Consider the following 13573-nt stretch of genomic DNA (forward strand, 5'->3'; position numbering starts at 1 on the left):
ATTGGAAGGGATAGCCAAAAAGATCTTGACAGGCTAGAAGGATGACCATCTAAGAAAATGAAACTTAATAGGGATGTTTAAATTTCTACATTTGGATTAAAAATATTAACTATAATTTAAGGATTGATGAAGTGGCTAGACAGCCCACAGAAAAGATCTGGGGGTCTAAGTAGATGGGAGATTCAAGAAGAGTTAACAAGGTGACATGGTGTAGTTAGAAAACATATCCTCTTCTAGGCTGCACTAAGAGAAGTACAGTTCCTTCCCATTTAAGTTCCTTCCAAACACTAGAGTTTCTATGATTCTGGAAGCATCTTTAAATGATACAACCACCTCATACAGTGTTGAACAAAGAAGTCAAATAAGTTCTTTTATCTCATCCTTGTTTTGAGGCCTATCTAACAATCAGTCAGTGAATGTGAATGTTAGAGTTTAGTACCTTCTGAAACATTTCTAATGCACGTATGATTAGTTTTTTGGGCAAAAATTGGCTCAAAGTTCTCCTACTAATTTTCTCCAGTATGCCCATTAACTATTTAGAATCATTAAAAGTTAGAATCAGAAGGGATTCCAGTGATTGATTACCAGTTCAATGCCACAATTTCATAAAAGAGGAGAAATTGAAACTTAAGTAAGGGAAATGACTTGAAACATAGTGGAAGAACTGTGGATCCAACCAAAGTTACATGGTTTTGAGTTCAACTGTCACTCCTCTATAAGATGCTTTGTGAAAATAAAAAGTGATATCTGGTTGTGAGGAGACAAAGGCAAGATTGTTCATAGGCAAAGATGCATCTTTTTCCACAAAAAGCAGGAGACTGGGATTTATTTTTACAACATTTAGAAACAATCAAACTCTGCATTTGAAACAAGAAACTCAGAAGGTAGTAAAGCAGATTTAAAGGTGTCAGTACAGAATGAAATAAATGGACTGGCATTTTGTGCATGTCCAAAGTAAGGATGTGCTAGTAAATGTTTAAAAACTGACTTTCTAAAACAATAATAACCATACTTATGGTACTTTTAAGTTGAGCCTGCTTTATTAACATTTTCTCTATTGCTTTCTTAAGCCTAAACAATGAAGGCAAATAAAATCAAGCTTTGATTTGTAGCATTTGCCTCTTTCTGAGGTGCAAATGCTCCCATTGGAAACAATTGACTCATAACTAGTTTGAAGTATGATGTACATGTTATCCTTTGGACAACCTATGGCATCTTTGCAACCATGACTTTTCTCCATGCTTTCTGTATCCTCAGTTATGTGAGTTCTCTAATGCTTAAGGTTCTGGGAAGGCAAAAACCAATCCCAACAGCTGTCAAACTGCAGGAAGACTTCATATGTCCCTGGTCAGAAGTGCCTCAAGCTCTGTCACCATGCACTAAATAAACATTATGCAGGCTGTGAAAACCCAAAGGCCATTTTATAGGGAGAAGCAGCCACTCACTGCATCTACCTCTTGCAGATGCTAGGACTCTATTTACAGCCAAAGAGGGCCCAGGAAGCTCCTTCCAGAAACCTGATTACTCTGTTTATGATGACTCCAGAGCCAAACATAAACTCCCTGCTGTTCTATCCATCAGCAGCAGCTTTAAGTGAAAGTGAATACTGTTTTACAAAGGTATAATCTTTCTAAGCTCCCAACCCAGCTGGTGAAAGACAAGATACAGACTGACTTGTGATCTGTGGATACAATAAATTCCACATAATCTTTCTATACTGCCCAAGACAAATAAGAAAACACAAGACCACTATCTAGTCAAAGTCCAATATCCAATATCAAGGCAGTTAGCTGCCTTTACGAGAAGGATGGTAGCGATAGGACTCTGATTGTAATACAACATTTCAAGGAAGATTTTTCACTATGGGATTCATCAGATTTCCACTGTTTTATTCAAAAACAGTGAGACAATTGATTTTTTGCTCTATAAACAATGATTGTTCTCTACTGAAATATTAGTTCTATTTGATTGCATGTAAGTATTCTGGTATAGGTTGAACCAAGTTACTTATAATTTAAAGGAACCCTCTGATGAGTCCTTTGGTAAAAGGAAACATTTGTAATGTGGATCTTTGTCCCTAACCCCTTCACCTGTTTATCTGCATCTAGCTGTACAATGAGGAGGTCTGGCTAGTTGGGACTAAGGTCCCTTTTTTTTTGCTCCAACATTCTATGGTTCTGCAAACCAGATTATTGTACATTTTTAAAGATAGGGCATACCTAACTTTTGGTTCATTCCATCAAAAGCAACCAATTGAGAATATGAAAGGCAAGTTATCTGATGATTTGGTAAGGTCTGATTCAGGGGACCAAACAAAGGCTGATCAATAGTTATATAATTCTTTAGGTAAAAGGATAAAAGAATGTTAGAACTAGAAAGGAAATGAGAAGTATATAGCCCTACTCTCACATGATGCAAGGACAGCTAGGTGGTGCACTGAATAGAGTAGTGATCCTGGAGTCAGGAGGACAGGAGTCCGATCCAGCCTCAGACACTTGACACTAATTAGCTGTGTGACCTTGGGCAAGTCACATAACCCTGACTGCTTCGCAATGAAGACCATCTCCAGTTGTCCTGATTCATATCTGACCACTGGACCCAGAAGGATCTGGAGAAGAAAATGAGACTGGTGACTTTAGCACTGTACATCCTCACTCAAATCCAGTTCATATGCTTGTCATGGTATCACCTCCCCTGATGTCATGCTCTTCTTTGAGAACAAAGGACCAACATCATCACACAGTGAGGTGAAGAGATTTACTCTAGGTTATTCTACTAGCAAGTAAAAGTATGGGGATATGAAACTTCCTCTTTGGAATCTCAAAAAAAAAAAATAACTCCACCCTTGGCTATGTAGAACATAGTCAGTAGATACCTAGAACTCAGATCAATAGTGACAATGCCAGGAAGAGGGGGGGAATCTATCTCTTTTTACCATATGTGAAAGGATTTCAAAAACTGTAAGGGTTCAATCTAGATATGGAGTGTCTTTATTGCCCTAATAGAATCTCTTAATTCTAGGTATATCCCTTATACAAATGTCACTCTATAATACTTTTCTCTTCCCTGACTTCACCTTCTCTACCAATACACAACTGTCCAAAGATATTTAGTTGTAGATTTCTTTGCCTTTGTAGCAGAGAAAGAAACCTTACTGTGGAAATGGCATCTGCAGGTGGTCAGTGACATTAGAATCCTAGTTTTCAGCAGATTACCTTTTAGTACTCATAAAAGCTGACTGAGAAAATCAGTAATATTAGGTTCCTGAAGACAGAAATAAATTATCAGACATCAAATTTATCTTCTCTATATTCTTTAGACCAGTGGCTATATGATCTTTGTGTGTTACTCAATGAATCTGAGTATTAGAACAGAGAATTACTAAACTGCTTAACACATAAATACAATTGCAATTTGGGCATTCACTGATTCATTCAAATATTCATTGAATGCTTACTATGTACAAGCTCCCTTACACAACATTTTCCCCTTTAAGCAATACTTTGTGTGCTGTACTTAATATTTGTTGAACTGAATTAAAAATCAGAAGGAAGCAGATGCTTCCTTTACAAACTAAGCACAGGTATACCCTTTTCTTTTAAAAAAAATTACTACAGATATCTTTTGTTCTTATATCACCTTCATTTCCAAATGTATCCGTCTTCCCTCCCTTATCTATGAAGCCATACCTTGGAACAAAGAATAAAAAAGGAGAAAAAAAAAACATTTCAGCAAATCTAACCCACATATCAACCAATTCTGACAATGAATATAATGCTTCACTTCTATTCTCCCCCATCTTTGCAAAGGAAGGGAAGTACATGTTCTCATCTCTTTTATGAAGCCTTTCTTCAATAATACAGAATGCAGTTTTTTGACTTTATTTTTTCACTGATATTTTTGTAATTATTCTGTATATTGTTTTCCTCATTCAAGGCAATTTCTTTTCAACTTTTTACATTTCATCACTCCACTGATTTAATGCTGGCTAAAAAATTCCAATACTTCATTTTTTTAATTGTTTAGGTTGTTTCTGCATGGCATTGGGGTTAAGTGGCTTGCCCAAGGCCACACAGCTAGGTAATTATTAAGTGTCTGAGGCTGGATTTGAACTCAGGTACTCCTGACTCGAAGGCCAGTGCTCTATCCACTGCGCCACCTAGCTGCCCCCACTGTACCACCTAGTCACCCCCAATACTTCATTTTCTTGTTGTATTGCTCACACATTCAATGTTTCCTACCAATATCTGAAAATCAGGACTTTGGCTCACAGAGATGTACTCTAAGATGTGACCTCTAAGAATATATCATGTCTAAATGAGGATATTATCAGTATTAGACAGTCAAGCATATTCCTGCAGGATATGATGAAAAGACCAAGGTCCCTCTCCCTGAGAAGCTTTTATTGAATTTTACTTTGACTAGTCCTATAAATTCATTGGCAAGTTAACATGAAGAATTCCCAGTGAAGTCTTTATCATTGTAGATAAGCAACTGCTTGGCAATCTTAAAGCATTATCTAGAGCATGGAAAAGTCAAGGGACTTGGCCAAAGGTCACAGTGCCAGAATGTATTAGAGGTAGGAAGTGAATTCAGGTGTTCTGGAATCTAAAACTAGCTCTCTCTGATACCACACTGCCTCTCTTGGGATCTTACAGTCCTGAAGATTTAAGGGAAGATATAACAAACACACACAATTTAAAAAAGAGATACACCCACAAACATATATTCACACCCAAGGCCCACAATTTTAGCCAAAAACATTTTGTTTAGCTTTTTTGCTTATCAGACTCTGCCTTGTATTTCAGGAGGGTGAGAGAAGGAGGATGCTTTGGAGGAATGAGGGGGAGGTTCAAAACAGGAAAGTTTAAAGGAAGTGCTGAAGAATAGAGAATGAGCCAATGCATTTAAACTGTAGAAACTAGAGGGATTGAAGAAGCTACCCGACCTAAGGTGGGAGGCAGCAAGGAGTAGGAGCTATTTTGGAATGAAAGGCAGGCTATGTGGAGTAAGAAAGAAACGTTAAAAAACTTTTATCAACGACTAGCTCTCAACATAGAACCTTAGAACTCATCAAGTCATAGCTTCTATTTTTCAGATACATTTTCCTTTCTGGTTAATGTTGTCTAGGATCACTCTCTTCTGGGATGTGATCCACTTCAGTATAAACGTCAAAAATCATTTCAGGAGCCACAAAACCTTAATATGTTTTTCTAAGTCAGTGTAGGTCCCAACAAAACTTACTATACTGAATTAAGTTGTATACTTCTCTGTGGGGACACATTTTTCCAAACTACATTAAGCCACATTTGGAGCACATTCACTTCATACAACTCTGGGAGCAGAAAGACACATACTAGAAAGACCATGTTCTTTTTTTTTTTTTGTCCAATACCACATATGAACAGTTGTTACATGAAGCTGATGATGACAAAGATGAAATTGTTTTCATACTCACATTTGTCCCAGAAGCAGTGGGAGAGAAAGTGGGATTTGACTGAGCAAAGGACCTTGTTGGAACCACAGCAAACGACGATCCAATATTTGAGGCAAAATCTAAAGGAATTACATAAAGCCAGTGGGGGGAAAAAGAGACAGTCACATTGCTTTCAAATGGCAACTGCCTAGGACTAAGAGGGGGAAAAGGATTTGTTTTCAAAATATTTTCTAATGGTTATCATGATTATTTCTCAGTTTCTCTGGGAAACATTAATCATTGACATTGACCTTACAAAAAACCCAACACTGGAAATATTAATATGGGAAAAGTAGATCATATTTGATTTTTCAAAGATCTTTAACTTTGGAAGATGGGGTACAGAGGAAGCTATAGGGTTGATAAATCTCAGACAAGGTGTCATCAGAAACCTGATTTCATATTCATATTAGTAATCCTCTGGACACCCCTTACCTTCAGTTCCAGAAGGATTAAAAACAGCTGTGCTATTTGGTGAAGTGCACAATGCTCCTTCTGCTGAGCCAACAACACATCGAATACCAGCACTAAAAAAAAAAAAAATTAAAGGAAAGGATTAAACATAAAAAAGAACAAAAAGTTAGAAGGAAATGAATGTTATATTTACCTCAAGCTTGGAGGAGAGATAAATGATTCCCAATAACACAAATGGAGAATTGAAGAGTTGGTAGGGTCTTCAGTAACCACCTAGTCCAACCCATAAGAACACCTACCTTAATACACTTGACAAATAATCTATCATGTGCTTGAAGATTTCAAATAAGGGAGAATCCACTATTTCTTGAGTCAGTATATTCAACTTTTGGATAACTTTAATTTTTTTAGAAGTTTTCCCTGACATCAAGAGCAGATTTATCTCTCTAACCTCTATCCTTTGCTCCTAATTATGCCCTTTGGAGTCTAATCCCTATTGTATACGTTATTAGTGTTCAATTGCTTTTTCATTGTATCTAATTCTTCATGTCCCCAGTTGTTTTTTTTTAGGCAAAGATACTAGAGTGGCATGCCATTTTCTTCTCAAGCTCATTTTACAGATGGGAAAACTGAGGCAAACAATGTTAAGTAAATTGCCCAGGGTCACACACCTAGTAAGTTGTCTGGGACTAGATTTGAATTTAGGTAGATGACTTCAGGTCCAGGACTCTATCCAATGAGCCATTTAGCTGCCCTACATTTGTATGACACTCTTCCAAATGCTAGAACACAGCAATTTTCGCCAAGTGTTTTCTTCTTCAGGTTACACTCAGCTCCTTGCCCCAAGTTCCTTTGACCAATCATATGTAAAGCATTTTGCAAACTTTAAAGGGCTATTTAAGTGTTAGGTCTTATTTTAAACAGGTGCCATGGACTCAATTCACCTCCTCTGGACACTCTCAAACATCTCACTGACCTTCTTTTGCTCTGGTGCCCCGAATCTAATATGTGGTCTGACTAGGGCACAGGACAAAGGGCACTCATTATTATCAGAAGATATAGTTCAAGATCACATTATTTTTGAGAGGTGCAACATTATTTTTGTGACTCATAGCTAAAATCCAGATCTTTTTCAGACAAATAACCATGATGCCACCATTTTGTACAAATGAAGCTGAATTTTTAAACACAAATGTAAGACATTTATCCCTATCCTAAATTTAATTTTATTAGACTTAGCTCAGTTACTTATAGACTGTCAAGATTTTTCAGATTCTGACTTTGTTATTGAGTATATTATCTCCCAGTTTTGTGTCATCTGAAAAATGCTGTTATATCATCTATGTCTATCGCTTATTCTCTTCCTGCCTTAGTTGCTTCAACTATAAAATGTGGATAATAATAGGAATTACTTGATGGAATTTTTACGAGTATTAAGTTGTTTATAAAGTACTTAGTACAGTGCCCAGCACATGGTAGATACTGAATAAATATTTATTCCCTTTAGCCATATCTTTGATAAAAATGTTAAATTGTAGAATGATGCACTTGTTCCAAGGAATGTGCTCCTGCAAAGGTGACTTGAAATCATCAATGGCTGTTCTTTGAATCCAGTCAGTCAATTCAGGGATGTAGCCATCTAATTATTTTATTGTCTAACCTAAAGTTTTCCATCTGTCTTACAAGAATAATATGGGAAATTTTTAACAATTTTTTGCCAAATCTAGGCAAACTTTATCTTCAGGTGCCCTGATCTACCAGTTTAGAAACCCATAGAAACCCATCAAAAAAAATCTGCATGAACTATACTTGATGAAAATAAAATTTAAATTAAAATAACTTTATTGTACCACTCAAGCCTCCAAAATGGCAAAAATAAACAAAAATGGCATAACTCAGAGCTTGAAGGACCTTGGAAATAACATATCCTTATACTTTGCTGGTAGAATTGAAAATTGGTGGAGTCTTTTTGGAAAGCAATCTTCCATAATACTGTAACAGTTACAAAAAAATGCCATCTTCTCCACTAGACTAATTTTCAAAATAGACCTTAAACATCTGATTTTAAAAAAGAGCTCTTTTCAGCCCATGATGGAAAATGCTATCTACATTCAGAGAATGACCTAGAATCTGAATGTAAATTGAAGCATACTATTTTCAGTTTTTTTGTTTTTTATTTCTCATGGCTTTTCCCTTTTGTCCTGATTCCTTTTTCACAATGTGATTAATGTAGAAATATGTTTACTATGATTGTATACCAGACTGCTTGTTTTCTTGGGGAGGAGGAAAACTCAAAATCTTGTAGAAGGAATAGTTGAAAACTATCTTTACATGCAATTGCAACAAATAAAATACTATTAAGTGAAAAAGTGAACTCTTTCCAAATGGATTTATATTGTCATATCTGTGATTAAAAATATGAAAGGAATTTAACTAACCAACAATTTGAAATTGACCAAATAAATCCTGTTATATTAATTCAATGGAATACTATAAAACAATTAAGATTGACAAATGTGGGGAATAAGATTAAAAATACAAAGATTACTATAAATTAATGTGAAATAAGAAATCAAAGCCAAAAACTAATTCTTCACATTGATTATCATGTAATAAAAGAAAAAACATATATAAAATGGATATGAATGGATAACAACAGTGGGTGAAGACAGAGAATGAGAGATAATCTAATAAACTATCTCTATTGAAGTTTATTTTCAAGTTTATAGAGTTGTAAATACAAACTTACTTGACTTTGGTTTTGTTTAAATTTGAGTTTGCAATGAATTATTGAATTTTAAAGGAAAAAGGAACTGGATAAAAGAAAGAACTTATATATATGTATATATATATATGTATATATATATGTATATATACATATGTATATGTATATATATATATATGTATACATATATATATATACATATATATATATATGTATATATATATATATCTTCCTGAAGTCCTTAGAGAACACAGGAACAACAGCAAACAAATACTCTTCAAGTACTCAGACATTCACTCTTAGCAGCAGAACTCACCTTTCAGAGAAAGTCATGCATTTCTGAGTGTGCATTTTCCCTTTGATATGCTGCTCCCAGTCCTAAGTCAGAAGAAGCAGATGAATGACCAAAGAGCTCTCCAATACATATTATATTGAAAGCAGATGAATAATAGTAGGAATTCACATTCATATCATATTTTATAGCTATTAAATTCTTTCCATACATTATTTCATTGACTCCTCATAACAATATTGTGAAAGTGGCATCATCCCCATTTTACTGGTGAGAAAACTGAGCTGAAGTCTAAGGATAGAATTCTTAAGATTCTATAGGCTCAAAAAAAAAAAAGATTCTTTAGGCACCTTAAGGATAGAAGGTGAATTCTTTCAGGAGACTCTCTCTATATATGTCTATTCCAAATATGTACAAAATAAATATGTATTTGATCAGAGTAATTCTTGAGGGATCAGGAAAGACTTTAATAGAAGGTAGCATTTCAAACCTCAGATATGACAAAACTAAGAATCTTAAGAGACAGAAATAAGAAGGGAATGCATTCCAGGCCTGAGAGACAAACTGTGCATAACAAGTTGATAAGAGAAAATTTCCTGTCTGCCTGAGAGACAACCTGTGCATAGCAGGTTGATGAGAGAAAATTTCCTGTGTAACAGCCAGAAGGCCAATTTGGCTAGAGTGTGGAATGCATGTAAAAGAGTGATAATGATTAGTAAGGATTTAAAGGTAGATCTTAACCAGGCTATGAAGAACTTTAAATGCCAAGCAGAAGCATCTGTACTCTATTCTTAAGACAATAGGGAGCCACTGGAGACTACTGAGAAGAGGAAAGACACGGTCAGACAAGATCACCAAGCTTTCATGGTAGATAGGGAAAGAGTGCATTAGGCCAGGTGATCTTAGCCAATTGCCCCACCCTTCTCTCCCTTACCTTTAGATCAAAGACTTTTTTATCACAGATGGTACAGATGTGTGGCAGGTGGAGAGGGGCAATACCATGAAAATCATTCAGTTCATGACCCTGGAGAGGCCTCATGGACAGCATGGGCTCCTCCTTCCCTCGTCTCTGGGTGCTACTAAAACTCTGCTTCTTGTTGAAGGGAGTTGGGGTTGAAGGACCAAACTTGGTATCTGGAGTGGGTTCTTCTGGGTCATACAGCTCATAGGATTGACTTATTGGTGGCCATTCCCACTGGCTATTTGATCCTGTGCCATGGAGCAGTGGGTCTACCTCTCCTTTAGGACCACTGGTGGTGGGTGTATTCATGTGCTGTTCTCCAGGGAACCCCAGGGGCTGTCCTCCAGTCATGTGCTGTCCTTGGGAATTGGGCCCATAAAAGTCTTTAGGGAAGCTGGCTTGGCCATCTTGCTTTGGATGTCCTGTATGACTGCACTGACCCTCATAGGTTACCCCAACTGAGGTGGCACCTGATGTTGGCAGAAAGCTCGACTGGCTATCACTATCTGAACCATAGGTCTGAGCACTACTAGCTTTGCCATACTCATAGAACCCTGCCACAGAAGGAACAGGACCAGATTTGCTGATGCCCAGGACAACAGCCGGTTGATTAGAGCTCTGAGATATGACCCCACCAAAAGGATGCATCACCATGGCATTAGTAGCCTGACTGGGCAGGTTCATGGAGGGTCCCAGGCCCTGTCCTTGACTGGGAGGTGAAAACGTGATCCCCCTAGATGAAAATCTGGTGTTTGGCATCACTGTTGGGTGCTGGGGAGTCCCAGCATGGCCATGTGGGGGAGTGATCACAGATGGATGTCTCAGCTGGTTGAAGAGAGGCTGAGACATAGCCACTTTGGAGAGGACTTGGTTCAGGACTGTGGCAGCTGCAGTGTTGCTGGTGACTGCTGACTGGGCCAATTTCAGCCGGTGGAGGGTCAGCTGGGCTTGCAGTTGGGCCAGTTGAAGACTCGCAGGTGATGGAAGCAGAGGACTTGGATTACTGACAGAAAATGGGTTCTTGTCCAGAAGCTTGGCAGCACTGCAAAAGAAACAAGTTTAAACTGATTTCTGTTTATAAAAGACTCTCTACCTAACACAAGCTCTGTCCTTGAACTCAAGACCCATAGATTCTTTGTGGGCCATCACTGTCCAAATATCCTGCATCGTTAAATACTTTTGTCCCTCAAGAAATGTTTGTAGAAAAGTCATATATCCTTAGCAGAGAAGGTGTTAGGAGTATGCAATATGATAGAATGTGATTTTCACTCTAGTCAAACTCATGATTTTCTTATCCTTCCTTTCCCACTCCATATCTTTTTTTTTTTTTTTTTTGCAAGGCAATGGGGTTAAGTGTCTTGCCCAAGGCCGCAAAGCTAGGTAATTATTAAGTGTTTGAGGCTGGATTTGAACTCAGGTACTCCTGACTCCAGGGCAGGTGCTCTATGCACTGTGCCACCTAGCCTTGCCCCCCCCCACTCCCTATCTTTGCTCATAGCTATGAGTGCCTACAAAGTAACACATTTGGCCCCTCCAGCTTTGCCTGTTGAAATCCTTGCCAACCTTGAATGGCTTTCTCAGGCGCCACTTCATTTATAAAGTGTGCTCCAATCTCACCTAATGGAAATGATCACCCCCTCCTCAAATGTATCATAAAACTGGAATTATAATATCTTATTTTGTATTAGACTATAAGTTCCTTGAGTTTTGTCTTGTTGTCCCTCTCAGTGTCTAACATAGACAATGTTTTGTGAGAATTATTCCATGAATAATTCCTCATTCATGTCTCATTTTTTTTTATAAGGGTGACCTGTGACAAGCATGGACTTTCTGATCTTTATGGTATGACCTATTCTAATTTTAGATTTGTGCTGAAAATTCATAATTTGAATTGTTTTAAAATTCAAAATCTGATTCACAATGTTCAATATACAGGATAAACTTCACACAATAAAGAAAGCAAAGGATATGTGGGCAAAGGCAGATTTTAGGATAAAGGGAGAATTTTCTGTTATACTTAAAACCTCTTCCCTACAGAAAAGTTTCAAGTTTTTAAGTTTTAACTTTGCTTATGGAGTTCAGTACTTCAATCAGAAAATGTTACTGTCTCTATCTCTGTCATGAAATAAGTGTTCAGGGAAGTATGAGGTTAGAGGCAAGAATCAGGAAAAGAGTTGGCATAGATGCTATCAGCAGACAACTTCCATTCTCCTCCTGAGTCATGATTTCATAGTAGGGCTTCATTGTTTTCTTTGAAGTGAATTCCCAGAAGACTCGGCACACCCATATTTAAATTTGGAAACATATTCCAAAATCAAATTTCTGGATAATCCTTTCTCTCCCCTTAATGAATAATCAAGGAATGATTATATTCAACTAAAGGTGCAGCCAACCAACAGACAATAAATACTGTTTTCCTCCAAGTGCAGAGCAGGTCAGCTATAATTTAAAATGTCTGCTGGAGGGCAGACAAGGTTGAAGATACCTTCGCTCTCTGGGGAGGTTGTGGTGGCTCATGGGCAGTAGTTGGGGTTGGACAGGGACAAGATGCAGAGGGAGTAGGGTTGGGAAGGTGCTAATTGCCTAAGTAGGTGAAAATATGAAAGGAAGCAAAGGATGGTCAAGGGGCTGGTGATAGACCCTTAATGCTAGCCAGTATTAAGTAGCTAAGCTTGGGAAGAGCAATTAGGCTTAACTCAAAACCCTATCTATACAGCAGCCAAACCTCCCTACCGTTTTTTTCCAAAACACACCCTGTCCTCAGTAACAAGGTGCTAATGAGGTGCCAACGGAGTTTCCATATCCAGAATGAGAAAGGATTTTTTTTTCTAAGAACTCAACTGAATTTTCCAAAAACACAAAACACAACAAAACAAACAAACAAACAAACAAACTGCCCAGTGTTTTTGGCCAGGGATTGTTGGGGGTGGGGCTGAGTGGGGAGAGAAGTCATACTTCTAAATAATTATCTATAGAAGGTTTATCTTTTCAACTCAGTGTAGTCAATCATTTTAAAATTCTCGTAGGCTTGGCAAAAGGAACCAGTAATCCTGGAACCAGGCCCAGAATATACAGCTGGTGGTCCATTTACCCTGAGACTTAAAACAAATCAAGAAGAAAGACCTAATTGTCTGCCCACCATTGACAGAACTCTACTATTTGCTTGACAAAATCTTAACTACCATTAACTTGATATTCAATTTGAATAAAAGTTTATTTACTCTTAACAATTAAAACTGAAAGGCTATTTCAATCAAAAGATGTTGAGATGCCAAAAACAAGTTGGAAGTTTAACAGTATTTTTTAATAGCTCATCTTTCAAATGACAGTAACTATCACAGAATATTAGCATAAATTCACTTCTGACATGGGAAGGCAAATTATGTGGAGGATTCTCTGTGGAAAGAATGAACACCCCTAGTAGTCCTTTCTGCTATATACTGGAAAAGAGGGGAAAGGCCCTCAGAGGTGGCTTTGGACAACAGCTGGTCTGACAATAAAGTAACACTGACCTCCTACCCTTTGGATTCTAAATAGAGATGAAATCTCAATAATGAAAAGTCTCTGGCTTCTGATGGTTCACTAGCTTATGAAAATGATGCTGTCAGTCAATGTGGCCAATGGAGAATAATTTCACACCATCCATTCTAGCTTTGGTATCCAGGAACTCAAGGTTAGGAATTAATCTAGCATGAAGTAAACTTC

At 37.4% G+C, this 13573-nt stretch overlaps 1 protein-coding gene across 3 annotated transcripts in view; it reads right to left on the reverse strand.

Annotated features, from left to right (window-relative positions):
* The window catches only part of RBM20 (RNA binding motif protein 20), a 256727-nt gene that overhangs the window by 52423 nt on the left and 190731 nt on the right, over positions 1 to 13573 (reverse strand). For all 3 annotated transcript variants that reach the window (XM_074233726.1, XM_074233728.1, XM_074233727.1), the window contains 4 exons: positions 9842 to 10910; positions 8932 to 8993; positions 5912 to 6003; positions 5459 to 5556 (listed from right to left, as the gene is read on the reverse strand). In XM_074233726.1, the coding sequence (XP_074089827.1) occupies positions 5459 to 5556; positions 5912 to 6003; positions 8932 to 8993; positions 9842 to 10910 (1321 nt within the window). The remainder of the gene's footprint in view (positions 1 to 5458; positions 5557 to 5911; positions 6004 to 8931; positions 8994 to 9841; positions 10911 to 13573) is intronic.

Source organism: Macrotis lagotis, chromosome 4 (genome assembly GCF_037893015.1).
Source record: "Macrotis lagotis isolate mMagLag1 chromosome 4, bilby.v1.9.chrom.fasta, whole genome shotgun sequence".
Classification (NCBI taxonomy): domain Eukaryota; kingdom Metazoa; phylum Chordata; class Mammalia; order Peramelemorphia; family Peramelidae; genus Macrotis; species Macrotis lagotis.